The following is a 23,942-nucleotide window of genomic DNA, read 5'->3' as shown; positions in this document are numbered from 1 at the left end:
AACCTTTTACCTAAGACCTTACATGTGTAATAAAAAATAAGTATGGCAGCTCTCATAACAACTAGTATCCAGTAAATTCAGTAATACATGCTGTAAATAAGAAAATACATACTGCAGCTCCCGCCTTCAGAGTTGTTCGTGTTCATAGGGCGGGTCACTAGGGCGGCCATTGAAAAAGTGGTCTTATTTACTACGTGCATTCAACAAATACATCTTACACAAACTTAATAAACTGCTGCCGATTATAAAGTGGTCTGAATCACAAGTAAGGCGGGTTACTAGAGTTGTTCTCATGCTTACAAAGCTTCTAAAAATATTTTGTGACTAGCGGCCGCCCGCGACTGGATCCCGTTTTACCCCCCTTAGGGGTAGAGTTTCGTAAAATCCTTTCTTAGCGGATGCCTACGTCATAACATCTACCTGCATGCCAAATTTCAGCCCGATTTGTCCAGTGGTTTGGGCTGTGCGTTGATAGATCTCTATGTCAGTCAGTCAGTCACCTTTGAGTTTTATATTTGTTTTTAGATTTAGATTAGAAGAAAAATAGTGAGATTGGTGAATAAATAATAATGAAATTAAAAAGTTGCAACATTTCCTTCCGACTATAGCGACTAGTATTCATTCAGTGCATTCAACAAATACATGCTGAAAATACAAAACAGCGACAGCCGCCTTCAAAACTGTCCGCGGTAGGGCGGGCTCCTAGGGCGGCTCTCATAAAAATGCAAATGGCGTTGTCGACGAGGGATTCGCCGTTGTATCAATCACGCTCGCGCCTTATTATTGCGGGTTTTATTCGTTTATTGTTTTCCAAAGGAACCTGAGGGATTTCGCGAAACTCGAGTGTTAAGGGATAATCTGGAAGGTTTCAAATTGCACGTCTTTTGGAATGAGTTGGCTTTGGAAAGCGGATTTATGACAATCATATAATACGAAAATGATAACTTATCAGACTTCCTTAAATCAGTGAGTGAAAGTGCAAAGATTTTGTATAAAAGAACAATGTAACTATAAAGTATGTAAAACAGGAAACACATTTAAAGCGGTTTTAAAATAACCAATTTATGAATCAAAATTAAACTAAGTATCGTCTGTGTGAGTTTCTGAATCAACTAAGAAATTTTTTCATTTTGCTGTAGGTGTGCATTATTTTAGCCAAAAGACAGGCTTTCACAACCACAACTAGTGAGAATTGAACTTACAAAGTTATGCTTGCGTGTGGCAGTAGATTTTTCCAAGTTTATAATGATTCTTAGCATGAATATTTTTGTGTTAAATTAATGAAATTCAAATGACAATATTCACTTAGAAACTATTTAGACTTATGTTAATAAAAGACTCACCAAAATACTCTTCGAACGATCATTTCCAATATTTGAATAGGTTATATCAGCCATTCACTGTCTATAATGCTAAATTATCGATATACAGACAAAAACACCTCTGTTAATCTCATTAAAGTTTTAATTAACTATTGTCACCCAACGATTGACATTTCCGGCTTGGAATCGGTGAGTCGATTATATTTAATCGAGTGAAACTATAAGCTGATAGATATTTGATCGATTTGAATTTTTAATCGATACCAGTAGTCCTATTTCTCATCGTTTGATTTATTAATCCATTTTTTATGATGTGGTAATGGTATAGGGTGTCAAATCTTATCAATGGTTGAACAGGTGGCTTTTTGCGTAATATCTAAATAAAATATAGGGTGTCTATTACAATGTTCGTTATACCTAATTGTATATGAGATCATCAATGATTAAGTTTCTTCCCAAAATCTTGCCAAACAAGACTCTGGCTATTGTTTTGATTTCTTATTCCAAATGCTTTGTTCCTTGAAACTCTATTATACAATTATAATTTGTACTGAAAATCCGTGTCGTTGCTAGTTCGGAGACTTCTAAACGTGACACTTTTTGAAATACCTATGAAGGAATGGAAACAAAAACGCAGAAAGATCGTGACCGTTGCCTTTCAAGTATAAAACGATCGCAATTTATTACAATTACAAATAAAATGGTGGCTACATTGACCATGGCATGAAGGTGTTCGTAACACTTCCTAGTCATGACAATAACTCGCAGCAAAAAGCATACGTCACGCCGTTAAATGTCTTGGAAGTTCAAACACTCTTGCAAATACGTGCCCCATTCTCTAATGTCCTTATTAGGCGGATTTAGCTTAAGCTACACTAGAGAGAGATGGTAGGCTCTTGTCTCATACATAGACAGTTTCAAGGAAAATTGTGATTGTGTTGAAATGAATGTCTATCTACATTTATTTTTAACGATTATGCAGCAGTCTGTCTTCTATGCTTTCACGTGTAAGCCACTGAACCGATTTCGATGAAATTTGGTATAGAGATAAGTAGTTTGAGTTTCGGGAAAGGACATTTTTTATCGATATTTTAATAGGATGGTTTTTATCCCGGTTTTGGACGCGCGTGATAGTGTTTTGCTCTAACAAACAAATTTTCACGCGAGCAAAACCGTGGGAAAAAGTTAGTCAAACTATAATTTTGGAAACAGCCAATCCTTTGTAGGATTGCTGTCAAAAATACGTCTCCTACGATCTGTGCAATAATACGCACGTAGTACCACTATGAGTCCTTGTTGTGTTCTGTCTCAAAATCTCGCAACCGCGCGAAAACTCATGCAAACAGACATATCCATCAATTCTGACAAGGCGTTTATGAGAATGCCCTGAAGTTGCAAACGGCTCGTTATCCCAGATTACCTTTAACGTCTTCAAATAAAACAATACCAGACGAACCCTGACAGCCGACTAAACGACAACTCCAGTTTTACGCGCGAAAACAATTATTTATTGCACCGAAAACAGCCGAACACTCTGTATATATTGTCGCCATCCAACGGAATTTCAACTTTAGTGAGTAGCAGATAAAGTTGGATTTGGTTTAGCGTGATCCGTCTACAGTCGAGCAAGATTAATAGGGCATAAAACGTAAGATAATACAATATACAAGAAGACACGTTGTTAACCGTTCCGCTGAGCGGCGGCGTCGAGTGGCGTCTGGCGTCTCGTTTACTCGCGTTGTGTTTCGGTGTTTTCGTCTCGTTCGCACAGTTTCAATTATCTGCCTAATCCCTCAATTACGCCGACAGATGTCGCTCGCGTCTTCGAGCTTATGTGCCGGTTTAAAGTACCGTCCGCAGAGCAATTACTGTTGATCACCCAGATTTGAGGGTTTTATACGGAACGTTTTATACGAAGGACAATTAGAATATCGGCTTGTTTCGACGTTTTTGGCGACCGGGATTTGATGGCAATCAAACTTTTGTAGTGGGACTAACGAAATTTGTGTGGTTTTAACGAGGGAGAACAATTTGATGCTACAATTTCGATTCTTAAAAGCTTTGCTCTACATTTTAACGATTACGTAGCGTTTACTGCATATCAAACACAACGTTATATTATATCCTTACCAAGAAACAATTATAAATTGAATGCTTACATATAATCGATTACATTACACATTAAACTTCAAAGTCGAGTAAGGTAACATAGCATTTTTTTAAAGGAAAAAAATGAGGTCTTGAGATTTCCATGTAAAAATTGCTGATTATCTTTAATCAAATAGGTAGGTACGATTCCTCAAAAATATTAAAGCTAAATAGTATGCACGTTAAATAAAATGAAATCTTCAAGTCAAGACCCTCCTGAAAACACCCCTCTAATTACAAATTTTTGAAAAGGTAATTAAATTTATAATTACAGATTTTGTCACCAGTACTTAACCCTTTACATGGTAATAATTAATATTTTAATTAATGTCGCGATAAAGTGAACCGCCGCGATTTATCCTTCTTACGAACTGTATTAATTTAATTCTGGCCTCAATTAATTGCTGCCATTAATGTTGTCGCAACACTTACATTGGTTTTAGAAATGGGTTATGAATTTTTCCCTAGCTTTAAGGAGGTGTACATCGGCAATCTTTGCTTAAGTTATGGTAGGAAGAAGATTTGACCATTCTTCTCCTTTTACTTTTAACAGATTTTTTTATTTTTTCGCACTCAATCAGTCGTTAATGACGTCAGGGTTAATTTCACATCTGATTCTGACAGTGATCCTGGGTACCTTGATGTGTTAGGTATATCTAAACCCGATCTAAGTGGTACATAACCCCACGATACGGTTAATAAGAATGATCGTGGGGTATATGCCACTACACCGATCGTATAGTAGCCACTTGTTTTGACCTGTAGTGTAGGGTACTACTTATAAACCGGTCTGTTGTAGAATTACTTATAAGTAGGTACTTAGGTAACTATCAGAGTATACAGACATACAACAATAGCTTTCCAATCAAATTGATTTCTGGAGTTTATATTAAAAGCTGAAAAAACATAGTTTAACATTTGCGTAATTTTAAAGACTACATTTTATTGAACAGCCTGTATACCTTAGCCAATAATTACAACCAATTAGTAACCAAGCAATTCTAATTTGCCTACACGTCCTTTAATTTATCTCCATCAATAAACAGCTCTGATTTATCTGAGACGATCTATTCCCATAGCAATTGCCCTAATACGCACTCCCGTTAATCGATCAATCTACGAAATCATGCGCGCGGGCAATCACGAATGACGTATAAAGTAATGCCTTCGCGCTGCGACAGTAATTAAAAAAAGTTAAGCTCCGTATTAAATTGTAAAGGTGTGTTCATAATCGTTGATTAAAAATCTAATCACGGTGACCATGAGAATTAAATTTTTTTTGGACGCGCATAGAATTTGATAGCACAAAACTTTGTTTGTATAAAAGAAGATAAAGGAGTTAAAAGTTCACTCTCTAAATAAGTGAGTAAATAATGTGTAAATTATACTCATATTTCACTTTTAGGACTCAATTAAAATACTTTATTTTGAGACAAGCACAAGCGCATTAAAAAAATAAAACTTCTGAAAAAAAGCTTATCATTTTATTTTATTTTATTTTATTTTATTTTTCTTTATTCAGAAAACCACAGCTCTTTATAATAATAATACAAACAGGTATGGAATGAAAAAGTCTCATCATCTTTCAAACTCTACAATTCTCATAACATTAACCATGCTCGCTCATTCTCAATAATGCTCTAACTATAGGTGTCCTAATATGTTGTATATTCAGTCTAATGAATACCTTTAAAACTCTACATTTCGCGTTAAATACTACGCTTAAACTGTTCAACAATTGGTGTCTATACATTCTCTCCTAATCTAATATACCGTCTCTACTCCACCGACTAAATCACAGCATAAACGCTGCCTCTGCAGCGGCTTCAAAAAGTCATTAGTGTACCTAATGACATTAATGTAATCGTCGCTAGTCGCTACCGAACGGCATTCCGGCCTGTCGCCCGCCATCATTATCATTTGACACAACCGACTATCCGTGTACACTTGCCTTTATCCACACCCACATTTACATGCCAATTTAAACTCTATCTTTCGTAATTTTAAGTTTAATTTAGATTGATTAGAATTCAAATTTAAAATTCGAAATTAGAACGGTTTGACAGCTCAGCAAAGAGGTTGCAACTCAATTTTCAATTTATTTCATTAACGATTTAGATGCGATATTTCTTTGTGAGAAAAAGATAATTATCGGCCGTATTTGATTTCTTGGCTTCCATTTGTCAAGCGTTACGGACGGACAGATTAACCGTGTTGTAGTATATCGAGTGATATATTAAGCTGGATGGTATTAAGATAAAAACTATCTTTATCGGACGCGGTTGAGTTGAGCGTTTAGCCACGAGTACTGACGTGCTCTTAATTGATTTGGCTTGCGAGTTTAATTAGAAATTGGATGGGCTTGATTAATATTTGTTATTTGAAGACTCTAACAGAAAATTGGAATACCGAGAAAGATATGAGTTAATTTGAAATTCACGATGGTAAGATTTAAAATTTTTTTTGTTTGTTCTTTTCTAAAGCGGTAAACTTGCCCATTTAAATGGTTACACAATATAGTCGGAATGGATAGAGAGAAAGAAAAAGAGGGAAAAATAGAGCTAAAGAGCTTTCGCTTAACTAATCTTCAAACTCTATCAGTTCATGACCTAATGCTTTTTCAGATTCTTAGTATAGTTATATGTAAGTAGAATAGATAATCAGAATTTGAAACCCATAGCAAAAAATTTACACAAGTATAGACAATATCTCGTGTCGTGTCTTCACGCGAACATCTTACGGTCTTGTAGGGTAGTTTTATCACAGAGGTGGCGTATATAGTTCCGAATAAAAAATACAGTCTAGTTTTAATGGGAAATTCTCAAACATGAATTTTCACTCGATATCCGCCTAAAAAATTTGATTTTCTCCTGTAACGTAATAGCAAGTCAATATTTTTAATTTTCCAGAGGTTATCAATATCTTCGGTAGCTCACTCCTGACAAGACCCATTTAAAGAAGTCAGTCCATTTTTCCAAATGAAAAATAAACAAAACATCATCGAGTCCATGTCATCCGCTTCAGTGCCCATATCGTCAGTTGCAGGTTCACTTGGGGTAACTGACAAAATACAGTTTTTCAGTAGAGCCGTTTAAAGTTTTTTTTCGTCTTAAATCGGACATAACTTTTTTCCTATTTAACCTTTTTTAGATCTGTTTTTACAGAAATGCTTAGAATTCTAAGCGGTTTTAGATTAAATAAAAAGAATTTTCTAATATATCTTAGTTAAGGAAATAAATTGCAGTTACATCAATGTATTTTTGTACTTTTGACAGTTACACTAATTTTATACCAAACTTTTGGAAAAAACATAGGTCAAATTGGTGTAAGTACTGCCAAATTTAAAGTAATTTGATATATTTGCTGGGTTTTGTTTACTTAGTTGCTGTATAATTTATGTAAAAGTATTAAAAAATAAGAGAATTCATGAAAAAAATAAAATTTTATCGTTTTCTTTATTTTTTTTTAAATTTTATTAGAAGTAACTTTTATTTTATTCATTAAAAAATGTTAAAAAAGCCACGGAAATCAAGAAAATATGTGTATTTAATTTTTTTAAGACAGAAATATTGAAATAACTAAAGTATTACTGTGAAACTAAGTAATTTGAATATTTTTTAAAGTTTTGACTTACCAATACCGTATTTAGCTCTACGGGGCAACTTAAACTGAAAACAAAATGGATTTAATTTCCCACCTCTTTATAACAATGTTGAATTAAGGTCATGAGTACTACAACAGTAAAAGTAACAGAGTAACAACAGGTTAATGTTAGCAACGCGCTGTGATGCCTAGTTGGCTGGATAGTTTGCTCAATTTCAATATTTTTTTTGTTGAGCTAACTTTAACTTCTTTAACTGATACTGCTGGTATAATAATAATGTAATATGCCTTAAAACTTTCTAAATTCCTATTTTATTTCATGTTATAAACCTTAGCAAATCAGTGTAATTGCAAAGTTTTGTAGCAAAATTTTTACATTATTACAGATACACCAATTCAACCTGGTAAAATTATTACAATGTCAGTCACACCAAAATTGTGAAGGAAATCTGAAAAGTTCACACCTGAAAATGTCCATGTAATTGTAATTTTTTTAAAGCTAGAATTTTTTTACCTATACCATTCGAAAGAGCAGAAAAAACTAAGAAAAACTGTATATTTAACTCAAAAACCGTATTTTGTCAGTTACCCCAAGTGAACCTGCAACTGACGATATGAAAACAAGACAAAACCCATTTAATGTTTATTTGTTATGTTCAATTCAAGTAAAAAATAAGTAAAATATATGTAGGTAGTCTCTATGCCATCCCCTGTTCGTCGCAACACACGTCTCGTATGAATAATGTGCGATCGATTGTGTCCGCGCTCGCATGCCTTCGATGATGCCTCCGTTACCTTCGTCTCCTTCATGTCTACAATATGGCCCTTATGTAGACGTATTAGATACTCTTTTGCAACAAAATGTGAGTTCTGATGAGCTGACGACTGTATTTTTGATTGCACATGAAGGAATTCTATGTACATAGAGCTTACAAAAGCTCACAGACAGCATTGTAGTGGTAATACAAGATTAGGTACTAGTGTTTTTCAGGAGACCTTTACCTTTTAGTATTTTACTAGCTTTGCACGGCAGTTTTAGCCGCCACGAAAAAACGTAGCTTGTGAGTTAATTCAGGGTGTCAGCTAACTCGATATTATTTTTATTAAAATGGCTCCAGCCGTTTAGACGTGAAGAAGTAACAAACATACACACTCACAAACTTTCGCCGTTATAACATTAGTCTGATGTAATAATTGGCAGAATATAATATAGTCTAAGTAATTGAATATATTTTCCAAGTAGGTTTAAATCTCAGGGGAAACTATGACGTAATATACTATGACGGTACAAAACCAGGGCAGCGAAGTAAGTAACGATTCATTGCTGTGACTCTACATCCCAACTTCAAAGATGAATTAACCTCTATACTATGGTTTCACCTTTACGATATTTGCTGATAACTTTGTCATTTATCCTATCATTAAAGCTTGATACAGCTTTTATTACTGGCCACATATCAATAAGATCAATTATAATGACGCAAAACGTGCAAATCAATTATAATCTTTGCTCTACAGTGTTGTAGTTCTGCGACTCATTCGTTTTATCTTATTAGTATCGCATAACCATTCCTCCGCCTTTAAAATCAAAAAGCTCTAAAAACTGTCCTCTCTACAATATAAAAAACGAGCACAAGTGTCTTGGGCACAGACTGCAAACGACCGGGCCAATCCTAAACGCATTAGCCGATCGATGCCGACCGCTACATGTGTCTACTTCTCGACTACATCTTCCCCCCATTCCCCCACCAGGGGACGAAACAGGGCGAAAGGGGGGCGAAATAGACAACGCAAAGTCAATATGTGGAAATAATAATAAAGGATCGCGCGGGCTGCATACGTATCGCTGTATTATCGTTATATTATCGGTATAACATCGGTAACAAGTCGATATTTGCGATAGTAGCTTAAGTTACTATTGTTACGTTTTCTTGTTCTTTGAGAGACGCGATTTATTGGGATTTGTTTTATTTATTTAAAGAGTTTTCGTTGTGCAGCGAGTGACTTTTGAAATTATTTTCAAGAACGAATGAAAGTATAAAACCTAATGCAATACGGGTTAGTAGTTACCTACTTAATTTATTAACTCTATTTTTTCTTTGTTTTGTAGGTTCTGTCTAAATCAAAATAGGGGAGAATCTATTTTTACATCATATTTTTATGTTGTTATCAGATCAAACCATAATTGACTCGTTTTATCCAAAAACGCTTAACGTGAATAATGTTATCGTAAATACTGGCAATAAAAAAATAGAATAATTGAAAAATAAACCAAACCAAAGTTTTACAATCGGGCTATCAAACAAAAAATCTGTGTGCGATCAGCAGATATCGGGCGCATGAAATTTGATGCGCCATCATATCGATATTACGACGAGTCTTTCTCGATCTATTCGATTGCGGAATAGAATCGATTCATGAATATATATTGCCGCTTCACTGCGAACGAATAATGAATACGTTTATTGTGATTATGTTTTCTCGATCCTCGTGATATGATGCGTCTGTATTGTTTCATTATATGATGAATAGCATAGCAAATGTATTAGTGTTTAATATTGTATTCTGGGTTCGAGCGCTTGTTGTATTAGCATCACGTAGTTGATAAATATTTGTCAGTAATACACTTGTTTGTTCATCTCAAATTCTATGATAAATCTTTAACAGGCTGACAAGTGAAGTTTCTCCGGCCACTTTTTCTTTTCACCAGCTCTTAAGCTGTTCCAAAGTGGTGGTAGGGCAAGCTATATTTGGGACGTCTATAAGTGCCCTGGAAAGGCCTACTTAAGTACTGAATTAACATTGTGATTTAATTTTGACTTGATGTCTATGTAATTCCATTTTAGTCTACACATCACAAAAATAATTTGGCAGCCTGTAACAACTTATCGGATGATGCTAAGATGTGGCTGAAGATACTCAAATCACCTTTTGTTGGCTTCTTATTTAGTAACAGGATTTTTTGTTACCATACAATATTGTTTTACCATAAAACCTTAAATGGGGATAAGAGGCGTCTCCTAATGAATTGAATGAAAAAGAGGCTGACAAAGGTGACTGAGTAATACTGAGCATCTTCCGCCACTTCTTCTCAGCACCAGCCCATAAGTTGTCCCGAAGTGGTGGTAGGGCAAGGTATATTTGAAACGTGTATAAGTGTCCCGGAAAGAGCCTACGTACTAAATAAACTATTTCATTTCATTGATTTCAATGAAGTTTGAAATACTTACCTAAGTATTTCAAACTTATAGAGGTAGGTAATCATAAGGTATATCTAACGTACCATGTACTCGTACACAATTATAAATCGACATAACTATCGACTAGCATCTAAATCTACAATTTAAACGTCCCTCACTAGAGATCCTAACGATCATTAAAGTCTCGAACCACTGTTTCAATATCCGAAGCCAAGTTTTTGCGACTATACAGCGGCGTTATTGGAAAACTTGCGTCTGCTTGGACTGCTTCAAAGCGTTTTATAGTGCTTAGTTGTAGACTACACATCGTAGAGGCTATGTGGCCGTTTGATGGTAAAGTTTTGTGTTTTAGAGAAAACCTTGAAACGCTTAAAACAATTGGTTTCAATCCTCTTGCCGACGAGAAAGAGATTGCTTTCTTACGACAAGAGTGCCTAAATTGTTCTGTTTCGAACTTGTACCTATTATATTATTTGTCAGTTTTGTGTGTTGTGCAATAAAGAGTAAGAAAGTAAGTAAGTATCTATTTACTATCTAAATTCTAATTGATTTTTAAGCGTGCTTTCTGAAGCTTTCTCACCAAATCTGAAGCTTCATGAAAAGTTGGAAAATGCTGTAATACTTAGAGTGATAATCAAGAGCATTTAGGTGCATCTGGAGTTAATAAAGAAAAAGTGTAAAAGTCAAAAATAATTAAACGTATTTACTGAAACTATTTTTCACAGGCACGTGTAAAGGCTCTCTAAAAAGTATTTTTGCAGAAAATCAATGGCTTTTATGTCTTTTCGCCATGGTCTATTACTTGTAGCCCTAAATAGAAATGACACGTACAGTCGCTCGTAGGTAGTAACCGTCTTGCCGACTCGGCATATTTTTTACGAGGCTTTCCGGTCTTTAGTTGAACGTGATGATGTTAGGTATGATTGTGTTGTTATATGGTGCTTTAGGTACCTAAGATAGGTATGACTGTTTTTAAATGTAAAGTTAAAAAGAGTTTCAAGAAAGTGTGATCGTCTAATTCAGTTGGAATATAAACCCACGAATTTTCACTGACTGGTCTACCGGTCTCTAACCATTAAACTTAGACCTAGACTGGTATACTTTGTTGATTAGCATTAAGTACGAACTCAAAAATCCCAATAAAAAATAGTAATATGTTGTATCTTAAAAAGTTTAAATTTATTGTAAACTTTAGGAATGAAGGCCCTAACTTACTCGTATTTAAAATGTTATGCTTTTAGCATCATAAAAGCAATTAGTTAGAGTACAAAATAATTAATAATGACAAAGAAATAAGGAATCAATCACATAAATAATTAGAATTTTGATTTGTAGAGGTATTAAATAGTCAAATATTTCACTAACTCCCAATCGCCTATATTTCTATCCGGCATTAAAAAACCGCGAACCTGCCAAAAGCGGCGCTACAAAAACGTAAAAAAATTCTAAAACACATCCATTTGTTATCCATTTTGTCGTGTATATCTGGGGTCCATTAATAACAGGGACTTATCCGGGCCTAATCTGCCGCTCATTCCCGCTTTCCGCGGTTCTTTTTCGCGCCAAAAAACCGCCGCCATGTTGCTTTCTGTCCGCGCAGATTTATAGCGTTCGCGGATTAAAAATAAAACACTCGCTGCCAGTATCCGATCGGGAATAAATATGAACGAATGACATAAACTTTTTTATCTACTTTTTATCTGTGGTTGCTTCTAATTTAATACTTTGATGAGGAGAATTTATTACAGTAAAACAAAGTTTCAAATTACTAAACATACCTAATGTGCGGTCAATTACACATAAGACTAGACATTTTTGTCGTAAAATACCGTATTCTTCTCTGTCGTCTGACCTTACGAAAAAGAACAAAAATATTTTAATATGCGCAGTTTAATATCTCTTAACTCTAAAATATTAAAAATCAGCAGAATCTCGTTATCTCTACTACTTATTTATCATCGAGGAAAAGCCAAACGTAACAAAGCATTTTCCTAAAAAGATTTTTCTAAGTTCCTATATTTCCACTAAGACAAACTCCCAAAAACTTTTATAAAATTATGATTAAAACAAAGTAATCTAAATATTTATGATATTGTCTATTTCCCACTCAATTAAAAAAATACAACATTTTTTAAATGAGATTACATACTTATCAAACGTATCTCTCACCCGCCCAACCGCATCCAGGCTGATACGCGGTTTTTATGGGTATTTTTCAATTTGTTTCGGCTATCGCTTCCTTGGGGATAGGGCGACTTTTCGGGATTATTGATGGATCCGCAACTGTAATTGGTTGTATGGGCGCGGCGACAGTGTTGTTTATGGACTATTTGGAGATTTTTGGAGGGGTTTTATTTGAATTTATAGGTACAACTGTGCATAAAAAAGGCTTGGAGATTTTTCTGGAAATATATTTTTTTATTACGAAAGAAACTCACTAATTAACCTTCTTCTCACTAAAGAGTCTCTTTTGTGAATCCGTTTTGTATTCTCTTTTCTCTGGTTTTCCCGCTTTTACCTACTTGACACATGAACGAGGAGTGAAAAGTAGTTTGATACTTTCTTACCTAAGTTTTCAGCAAAGAAAAACCTTGTACTCGACCTTGAGGGGCCTATTTCGTTTAATTCATTTTTTTACTCAATTAACAAAAAAGATTAAATTGGATCCCACGCGATACCACAGAAATATCATCTGTCAATATCACTTGACAGTTCCAACCCACAGATCAGCAACTAACCATAAACTCGATTTGTAAAACCAAACTAACCTTAACTCTATGGTCGCCAGACTGCGCCTCACAACTAATACCTACTTGATGAGTTAGCTTACATGATAAGAGGGGATTACACGCACCCTCACTTTAAAATTCGGCTACAGATTTTAGATAACTTTAACTACGATCAGGGCTTTTTGAGATTTAAAATGGTCGTCACGTGGCATAGCAATGTTTTCGCATAATTATTCTAATTAGGTATCAATGTAATTACGGTTGAGAATTGGGGCTTAAGTTGCTTAAATGGATAGCATACGATTACTAACGGTTGTTAAAGTTATTTTTGATGTCGTGAAATATTTTAATTAGTAATATGTATTAGGAAACAATTATATGGTACATTATTAAATAGCCCTAAAAAAGTTTCCCTGTTAGTACATCAGTTCACTCTTATCTTAAGACACTGATTTTTAGGAGGTGCTTTTATTACTGGCATATTATGTTTTGTATTTCCACGTTAAAACTGAATGTGCTTACCATGAGTTTACGATAGCTGTCGCTAGCGACTGAATAAAAAATGGCATTATGACAAATTTTACAGCGCCCCTAGTGGCTACTTTCATTTCAAGAACTAAGATCTTCATAGATTTTTTGACACACTCGCTAGTGACGTAAACTCATGGTAAGCACACAGTTTCCTAAAACCCGATCCATCACCCCAACAGTGGGCAATGTCGCGATGGTATCGGCCGGTGTCATTTAAATTTAAATTAAGGCATTACAAGGATGTTTTCACTGAGCTGCCCGCCTTATCTGTTGTAGGGTGCATTTTTAAATTGCCAGTAAATGTTGCGATATGTTTGTCTACAGTTTACAGTTAGACTGTGGTTACACTGAGGGGTAGGAGAAGATAAGGCTTTTTATACACTTAGGTAGACATTATTTAAAACAAATATTGCGTGCGTAAAAGAATCTCTGGATTGAGTTTTATGTAGGTAACTTACGAAAATGTAGAGAGTTTGACATCATTGATTGACGAAACTAATATTTCATAATCATAATCATTTATTGCTTCATAAGTGTACATTGGTGATCTTAAAGTAAAAGTCTCAACTTATGACCCAGTAAGGGTATTGCAAATCTTAAGTAGGTATCTTTCATTACTAAATAACCTAATTACGAATTATTAAGACACATAGTTAAATTGTCATTTACGTCTTATCTAATATTTGGCTCGTTTTTACAGTTACAACTGTATTGTAACATAAGTCTACATAAAATTAACGTAGCAAATTCAAGAAGAGAGAGAGAATGAATCAAGTACTTATACATTTTGAGACTTTTTTCTAATTTGAGATTATCCTTTGCTCTTCTTTCGTTTGTTAAACAAATGAATATATCACCTTCACAGTAGATTAAAAAAGCAATCCGAACTTGTGAAAAAATTAATAAGAAAACTGCTCAAATCCATTTATCAAAAGACCTGTAACTTCAAATTAAAACAAAAAAGCTGCTATCAAAAATCTCCGCCGTTTCATTCGGTCACAAAAAAATGTCTCCGAAAGATTAAATTTTAGGGGTGCTCTTTCTAAATTAATTAATAAGGGCGAGGTGAGTTTGGGGAAAAAATTAAACGTCAAAATTACAACAAGATTCGCCTTAATTATGTCCTGTGGGGGGTGGGAGGGAGGCTCTAATTACTTTTTCTTAATTCGCAAAGTTCCAGGATGTTGTGCGGTTTGGAGTTGTTGCTATGATACCGTTGTTTGTGAAACTGGCAATAAACATTTTGGGTTTGAGAAGACACACTTGGGTTAAGTAGATTCTACTGTTTACTGTTCATAAATAATTTAAAACTAAGATTTTCCAAACATCAGAGTAAAATAATAGAAATTCAAATGGATATAAGACTTAGTCGCCCGATAGTTGGGCCCGATTCTAATTTGTATGAAGAATCGGTCGAACCAATGTGCTATCGGCCGACATAAAGTCGGTGGTCTGTGCCTAGGCCTATTGTAAGAAATAAGAGAATGAAAAACAAAAGACTAATATTTTTTATTGTCGCTTATCAACGTCAGTTCACTGATGAGACATAATTAATTAATTATTTCATTTACAAACAACCTATTTGGCAGCCAGAAAAGAAAAAATCACATTTTGACATTTGTCATGAAAACAAGTTGGTCGTGCGCATGAAAAAGCTTGATTGTTTTTTCGGACTTTAGAATTTGACAAATAGGTTTAACTGTCATTGGTGCTATTTATTTAATTACAATTTTGTTTCATTATCTATTATATCCAGGAAAACAACATGTAAAACTTGCACTGAAAACCCTGTTACTTTTTAATCAAATGTAAAATGATATATGTTTTGATGCTTTGAAACTATTACATTACTTTAAGTATAAGTTTGATTGGCCCAAAAATGGCTTAATTGCAAAAAAAAGTAGTTCTTTTTTCAACTTCCCTGTTCTATTTCCCATTACAGCTAACACATAACTACATGGAAATTATTTAATGCAGTCGACATTATGTAAGGAAATGAAGTCGCTAGAGTTCTCTTCATAAATCTCTTTAGAGCACAGACTAAATGTCGTCAATATAATTTAACGACCATTTTAAATGCAAAATGTCTAACAACCCCCACAAAATAATCCTTTTAGAGAACACTAAGAGTGGCACATTAACATTTTTATAGTCTGGGAAAGAACGGCCAAGTGCGAGCCGCTGAAAAGTGGTAACGTGATCCGTAAACTACAGAATTTTTAAGAAATTTATTTAAAAACAGATAACCGCATTTTATAAAAATATATTCACGTGACAATATTCTACACATTAGTATATTTAGCTCTTTTGTTTGGCTGTCAAGATAATCAGGTTGATTTTTGGTGTCGATTTCAAATAAATGAAAATAATTACAAATGTTATTAGCTCTACATTTAGCCGACAATTTGAATGCTTTGATCTGGATGGATTCTAATTCTAATACACTTTCAGAATATTTTTGTGTTAATGGTTATAATTTCTCAAATTATTCGTGTAAAACGTTTGTGCTATTATCGTTCTGAAAGTGTCTCAATTTGCCTCAACCTACACCATGTAAAAAGTAGAAGAAATCATGTGAATAATTACAAATGTTTAATTGCTGTAATAGTGCATCGTAGTAGAGTTTTTTCTCCTAACATTTCCACGGATCTCCAAAACTGAAGAAAGGGTTACCACCCACTGGGGACAGTCCAAATTTAAGACAATCAGCTTTATCGCCATACCATCCTTTGTCTTACCAAATTTGCAAATGAATTTTTTTAATAACGCCAAATTTTTAGCAACGGCAACCCTTAATCCTTCTATGATTTATGGCGAGGCAGAGATACTTGGATAATGAAGTTTTTTTTGTTATTTTTCTCCCCCGTTTGTTTATTGATTTAACCCTTTTTGCGGCGCCGGTTTGTTTGTATTTTAATTAGGAATTATGCTCAGTTAACTTTTACGAGTATTTATTTGATCGCTTCGGTAGACCTAGTTCAGGTTTATTGTTTGAAATCTTTTAAAGCTTTCATCTAACCAATTATGTTTCTTTTGTCAGTATTTTGAGTGTGATTAGGAATCTAGGTATTTAAATAATTTTGAATGTCAAAATTATGCAGTTTTCATAAATAAGTCTGATTTGCTATTGACTGTACATTAGATCATGAAAGGGAAATGCAGTACCGCAGTACGGTTGAAAAAACTACTAATTCCATAAACAAAATAATATTTTTAACTGTGAGTCAAAACACTAGACCATCCATCAAAACTAGAGCTGTATTTACGCAAATGATCCCGCTGCACTAAAAATAAGCGCATGTAACAGCTCTAGTTCACTGCACTAACATCTAAAAATCATCAATCAACAGGCGAAACGTATCCTGTATGAAATGAAACGTTTTTTTGGGTCCATTAGTGTGCTACGGCCATCGATCAAGCAAACAATTCCAATTTACCTATCGGCCACAAATTCTTCAAAACGACTGTCCAACGAATAAAGTTAAAAAAAATAAATTGGCAATGGCAACACCGTATCGGATGGTTTTTCATCTCCCGGATGCGTTCCTATTTGCGTTGATTAATATTTACGAAGTCTGTGAAATATGGCCGTGCGGTTTTTTAAAACTAAACTTTATGCGGCTTCTTTTTTTTGGCGGGAATTTTGCGTGCTGTTCTGACAGTTTTCTTTGTTTTGGTGGAAACTACTAAACTAATTCTTTGTTATGGGTGAAAATATGTTTGGAATTGAAGAACAGACTATTTTGTGAAAAACATTTAAATGTAGTTTAACTCGTACCTATGCTTTTTAAAATTTATGAGAACGATAGTTTCTGGTAGGTATTCTTTAGTTAGTAACCCACATTGTTACAACTGAGGATACTACCACAGTTTAGATAGATAACTACAGTTTTCAGAATTAATGAGACTTATAACAATTTAACTACATAGTTCTATAGAACAAATTCACAAAGTGACTTGATTGTATTTATATTGGCTCACTGACAATCGTATCTCGAACTTTTGACTGTATTTAGAAGTAAAAAGTACATTAACAGTATAATTAAATTTCAATACACACAACCGCTAATCGAATGAAATATTAATATTAATATCATGACCACTACAATCGTAATAATATACATAGATACTTAACGCGTATTACAGTAGTTTAAAGTTTAAACCATTGTGTAACAGTAAATATTTAACTGACAATGATAGATTATCCACATTCAATTCAGATCAATCTGTTGCGAAACCGCGAAACTGGCAACACTCAATAATATTGCCCAACAAGTTCCAAGGAAATCGCACGAAATTCAATATTAATTGCAGTTATAAAACATAATCACTAATGCCGTTATAGAGGTACAGTTTGTAAGCAGTTAGCGGGTGTTAAAAAGTTTAAAGAATGTCCAAACTTTCAAATTCAAAATCTTTATAGCGTTCCTAAATGACAACTTTTGGTTGTTTTTCGTCAAACAACTATTTTTTTTCTCAAATCTTCATTTGGAGTGTGATTGGGAGTAGGTAGAGGGCATTTATAACCATACTAGCGACCGCCCGCGACTTCGTACGCGTGGATCCCGTTTTACCCCCTTAGGGGTGGAGTTTCGTAAAATCTTCTCAGCGGATGCCTACGTCATAACATCTACCTGCATGCCATATTTCAGCTCGATCCGTCCAGTGGTTTGGGATGTGCGTTGATAGAAGATTTGGATAACTATTTTATGAAGAAGCTCTCGTACCAATTTGACTTACTCACCGCTATTTAAATAGTTCTTTAGAAGTTTAGAAGAGTAGAGTTCTCTTTTACCACATAAGTAACTTAATTAAATCGCTGAAACATTACAAAACAATCATTTAAAATAGCTGATATAGCATTGTACCTAAGTTCCCAAACATTCATTCTATCGAAGCAAAAAAATCAGTTTTATAAAGCATCGAATAAGCTATAGCATAAATATGCTTTTACCGCTTTATTCTTCTCACTTAAACCACCAATTCTTGCCATACAAAAGGCAATAATCCGGCGCTTGCTCACCTAAGCGTCGCTCAACTGAAGCGTGAATCTTATTAATGTAAAGAAACTAGTTTCTTAATTACTGACTATCTTCGTAAACGCGACTATTGTTTATTATTCACGATCTTCTAAAATGTCAGTATTATAAAATTAAACTTGCTTCGTAAATGACACTGATGTGTCAGATCGGAAATAAAGTGATTTGCAAGAAATAATTTATTGTAAAGATTTTAAAAAGGAATTGACAATTTAAATAATAAACTTTGAATGTCGTTTCTTTGTTTTCAGGTGAGGTTAATAGTTTTAAGTTGAACAGTGAAATTACATTGTATATTAGTGCTAATTAACAAAATAAATAAAACCTTTGTTTTCAGAGCAACACAATCTTTTAAATTGTACAATTCCCTATAAACGTCTTATAAAACGACATTTATAGTTAGAAATAAGATAAATATGGAGAAACTACGATTTAAATTTGAAGTTCAAGGGTCGGCAGATGGAAAAACCAATGTGATCTGCATAACCTCTATCGAGACACCAGACGGCCGTGTTTACGAGATTCCAGACGAGTTAAAACCAGCAAGTAAGCACAATGTCATATTAACTACGGAATTATTTACGAAAATTAAGAATACGCTTAAAAAGAGACATCAGACACGATCCTTATGGATCCCTCTTAATACGGAACTGAGAAAAACATATCTAGATGAGGGTGAAAATGTGCAATTTGGGAACCAATATTTGGATGAGACCACAGGAGAGGCAAATGCTTCATATAAAAATTCTAGTATGTCAGAAAATAAAAACCTAGGAAAAACCGCAGAACGGTTTGTAATCGAAAAATTTTCAAACAAATCATCCAGCGCTGACCAATGGATAAATGATTTCGAGAGTGAATGTGAAAGATTCCAAATTCGACACGATGAAGAGAAAATTGGGATTCTTAAACACCTCCTAGAAAAACAATGTTTGGATTGGTATGCCAGTATGCTAATAAAGATGAGTATGAATTCTGACTGGGCAAAATGGAAGAATGCCTTTTGTGAAACTTATGGTAATAAAGGTTGGTCTCAAATTAAATACGCATTTATTTTTAAATATCAGAGTGGATCTTTATTAGAATATGCTACAAAAAAGGAAAGGCTATTATTAGAGGCCAATAAGAACATTGACACGAAAACCCTGATAACTCTTATTGTCATAGGATTACCAGATTATGTAATGGACAAAATTGATAAAGAAACTATCAAAACAACGGAAAACCTTTATAATGAAATAGGGAAACATGAATCATTGATTAAAAAGAAATACAACAACAACTACAGGAAGAATACATACGAAAAGAATAATTATGAATATAAAGGAAAGATGGAGAATGAAAAAAAACCATGCAAGATATGTGAAAAATTAAATAAAGGTTCTCGATTTCATCCGGAAGAAAAATGCTGGTTCAAACAAACAGAAGAATATAATCAAAAGAGAAATAGTGGTAGAACCATAAACAATACAGTATTAGATGTGGAACTAAGTAATGAAGAAAAAAAAAACGAGTAGTAACACCATTAATTAAAATCAAACTATTATTAAATTCACAACTAGAAATATCCGGAATATATGATTCTGGTTCAAATATTTCTATAATTAACTCAAAATTAGTAAGATGGAGTGGAGAAGAAGAAGATGATTCAAAAAGAGATAGTTTAATCACGATTAATGGTGTTAAAAAGACAATTGGCTTAACAACTATTAAAATAAAAATATTTGATATAGAAGATAATGCAGATGTCTATATTATAGACGGAGAAGATTTCAAATATGATTTCCTAATTGGATTAAATCTCATACAGCAATTTCGATTGATTCAAGATGAGAATATGAAAATTACACAGAAGAAAGAGAAAATAAAAGAAGAAAAAGAATTTAGAAATGATAAAGAGGAAAATAAAGAATACCAAAACCCAGGTTCGGTGAATTTCAATGAACATATAAAAGAAGAAGATTTCAAAATAAGTATGGGAAATTTGAATACACAACAAGAAGCAGAAATACATAAACTGATAGATAAATATAAATCAATCTTTGCAAAAGATAAATATGATATTGGTACAGTAGAAAAATATGAAGCACGCATTGATTTACTAATGGACAAATACTGCAGCAAAAGGCCATATAGATGTTCAGTAGAGGACAAAAAAGAAATAGAAGAACAAGTTGCAAAACTTCTTGACAAAAAGCTAATAGAAGAATCTTATAGTCCTTTTGCAGCACCAGTAACGTTAGCTTTCAAAAAAGAAGACAATAGAAAATCAAGATTATGTATTGACTTTAGAGACCTGAATAAGATAGTCGTTCCACAAGCTCAACCATTTCCAGTCATTGATGATCTAGTAGTTAAGACAAGAAACTCAAGATATTTTACGACACTTGATATCAACTCAGCATTTTGGTCAATCCCGCTAAGAATTGAAGATAGAAAGAAAACTGCGTTTGTGACACAAGAAGGTCATTTTCAATGGACGTGTTTACCTTTCGGTCTGAAGACGTCACCAGCCATATTTCAAAGGATACTTAGTAACATATTAAGGAGATATAAACTCACGGATTTTGCAGTTAATTACATAGACGATATTTTAATATTTTCAAAAACATTTTCAGAACATATTGAACATATTACACAATTATTAGATGCTATAAAAACAGAGGGATTTAGACTTAAATTTACAAAATGTACATTTGCTTCAAATTCAGTGAAATACCTCGGTCATATAATACATAACAATACAGTGCGCCCAATAAGAGATAATTTAATATCAATTAGAGATTTTCCAATACCAAAATCACAAAAAAATATCAGACAATTTTTAGGAAAAGTAAACTTCTACCACGAATATATTCCAAATAGTACTATACTTTTAGAACCTCTACATAAATTACTAAGAAAAAATCAAAAATTTATTTGGTCTGCAGAGTGTCAACAATCATTTGAAAGTGTGAAAAAGTTATTATGCTCACAGCCTATATTAGAAATATTTGATCAAAATTTGCCAATTGAAATATATACAGACGCATCTTTAAATGGTATTGGAGCAGTGCTAAAACAAACACAACCGAACGGAAATAAAAAACCAGTTGCTTACTTTTCAAAAAAACTAAATGAAACACAAAAGAAAAAGAAAGCAGTTTATTTAGAATGTTTAGCAATAAAAGAAGCCATTAGATACTGGCAATATTGGCTAATAGGTAAATCGTTTACTGTATATTCAGACCATAAACCATTGGAAAATTTAAATATTAAGTCGAGGACAGATGAGGAATTAGGAGAATTAACATTTTATTTGTCACAGTATGATTTTAAAATTAAATACGCACCAGGGAAAGAAAATATAGAAGCAGATTGCTTAAGCAGGAACCCAGTTTTATATGCTAATGAGGATACAGATGAACAATTAAAAATTATAAATATGATAACGTTAAATGATATAATTACAGATCAGGGAGATAATGAATACATACAAAATAATAAAACAAAATTAGTGTTGAAAAATAATGTCTTTTACAAAAAAGGGAAAAAACAGGAAAATACAGCAAAGAATTAATAAAAAAAGTTCATGAGAATATGTGTCATCTAGGTGTAAAACAAATGCAAAACATAATTAGTACGTCATATACAGCAAATAACTTAACAAAAAATATAACAGAATGTTGTAAAACTTGTGATATATGTATTAAAAATAAATCAAGAGGACAAAAAAATTATGGTTTAATGTCACAATTAGGTCCGGCCACAAAACCTTTTGAAATAGTCTCAATAGACACGATTGGAGGTTTTGGAGGGTCACGATCAACAAAAAAATATTTACATCTTCTTGTAGACCACTTTTCACGATATGCTTATATTGTTACGTCTAAAACTCAAAATGCTAATGATTTCATAAAATTAATTAATAGTGTACCAGATTCAGATTCAATTATGTTTCTACTCTCTGACCAATACCCGGGAATCAATTCTAAGGAATTTAAAACTTTTTTAAATGAAAAATCAATACAAATGATCTTCACTGCAGTAAATACTCCCTTTTCTAATGGTCTAAACGAAAGACTAAATCAAACACTTGTAAATAAGATAAGATGTAAAATAAATGAAAGAAAAAATAAATTAGCTTGGACTACTGCTGCACACATTTGTGTGGAAAATTATAACAACACGGAACATACAGTTACAGGTTTTGCACCAAAATACATTTTGGACGGTACAAATATTTCATTACTGCCAGAAGAACTAAAAAAAGATATATCTGAAGATGAATGGATTAGGGATAGGAAAATAGCATTGGAAAATTCAAAAATAAACCATACATATAATAAACAATTATTCGATAAAAATAGAATACAAATAGATTTTCACATAGGAGATATGGTATATGTTGAAAATGGAAATAAACTCAATAGAAAAAAATTAGATGAACTAAAAATTGGTCCCTTTAAAATAATCGAAAAAATATCAAATTCATTATACAAAATTGATTCAGGACATAAAAAGACAGAATCAAACCTCTTTCACATTTCAAAGATTATACCAATACCAACAAAAACTAAGTAAATAAGTATAAAATAGATACATAATATATATATAAATGTTTAAGTAACATAGGTATTAGCTTATTAATCTTTATTGTAAATGAAAATTTTAGCAAAAATTTTCTCTGTCGTGGGGCGGAGATGTAAAGAAACTAATTTCTTAATTACTGACTATCTTCGTAAACGCGACTATTGTTTATTATTCACGATCTTCTAAAATGTCAGTATTATAAAATTAAACTTGCTTCGTAAATGACACTGATGTGTCAGATCGGAAATAAAGTGATTTGCAAGAAATAATTTATTGTAAAGATTTTAAAAAGGAATTGACAATTTAAATAATAAACTTTGAATGTCGTTTCTTTGTTTTCAGGTGAGGTTAATAGTTTTAAGTTGAACAGTGAAATTACATTGTATATTAGTGCTAATTAACAAAATAAATAAAACCTTTGTTTTCAGAGCAACACAATCTTTTAAATTGTACAATTCCCTATAAACGTCTTATATTAATAATTATTATTTAGTTATTAGCGTCATTGCTCGTAGGGCGCTGGCCTTAATTACCAATTGATGGGTATATGTCTGGCTTTCCTAAGCCAATTGGTTCCCATGATGTGAAGCGTGGGCCATTTGGTTATTAGGAAGCTTAATATTAATAACTCTCTTTGTTTGAATTTAGTGTTAAAGGTAATAAGCTAGGTGTCTTATTAAATAGGCGTGATCTATCTTATAGACTGTATTGTTACTAACATTGGTTTACATTAAGGTCAAATGTGAATATAATAAATAGTATTATGGAACCAGTTCACAATAGCATTCGAGCAGTAAG

The 23,942-nt window shown here is 33.2% G+C and overlaps 2 protein-coding genes across 3 annotated transcripts in view; both read left to right on the top strand.

Annotated features, from left to right (window-relative positions):
- LOC135081466 (homeobox protein Nkx-6.2) overlaps positions 1 to 23,942 on the top strand; it is a 73,872-nt gene that overhangs the window by 42,602 nt on the left and 7,328 nt on the right. The gene's annotated exons all lie outside the window — the stretch shown is intronic.
- On the top strand, positions 18,598 to 20,123 carry LOC135081465 (uncharacterized). Its single transcript, XM_063976166.1, has 2 exons — positions 18,598 to 18,823; positions 18,910 to 20,123. Exon 2 carries the CDS (start codon positions 18,989 to 18,991, stop codon positions 20,087 to 20,089), a length of 1,101 nt encoding a protein of 366 aa, XP_063832236.1. The 5' UTR covers positions 18,598 to 18,823; positions 18,910 to 18,988; the 3' UTR covers positions 20,090 to 20,123.

This window comes from Ostrinia nubilalis, chromosome 20 (assembly GCF_963855985.1).
Source record: "Ostrinia nubilalis chromosome 20, ilOstNubi1.1, whole genome shotgun sequence".
Taxonomy (NCBI): Eukaryota; Metazoa; Arthropoda; class Insecta; order Lepidoptera; family Crambidae; genus Ostrinia; species Ostrinia nubilalis.
This window is presented reverse-complemented; position numbering and strand designations above follow the sequence as displayed.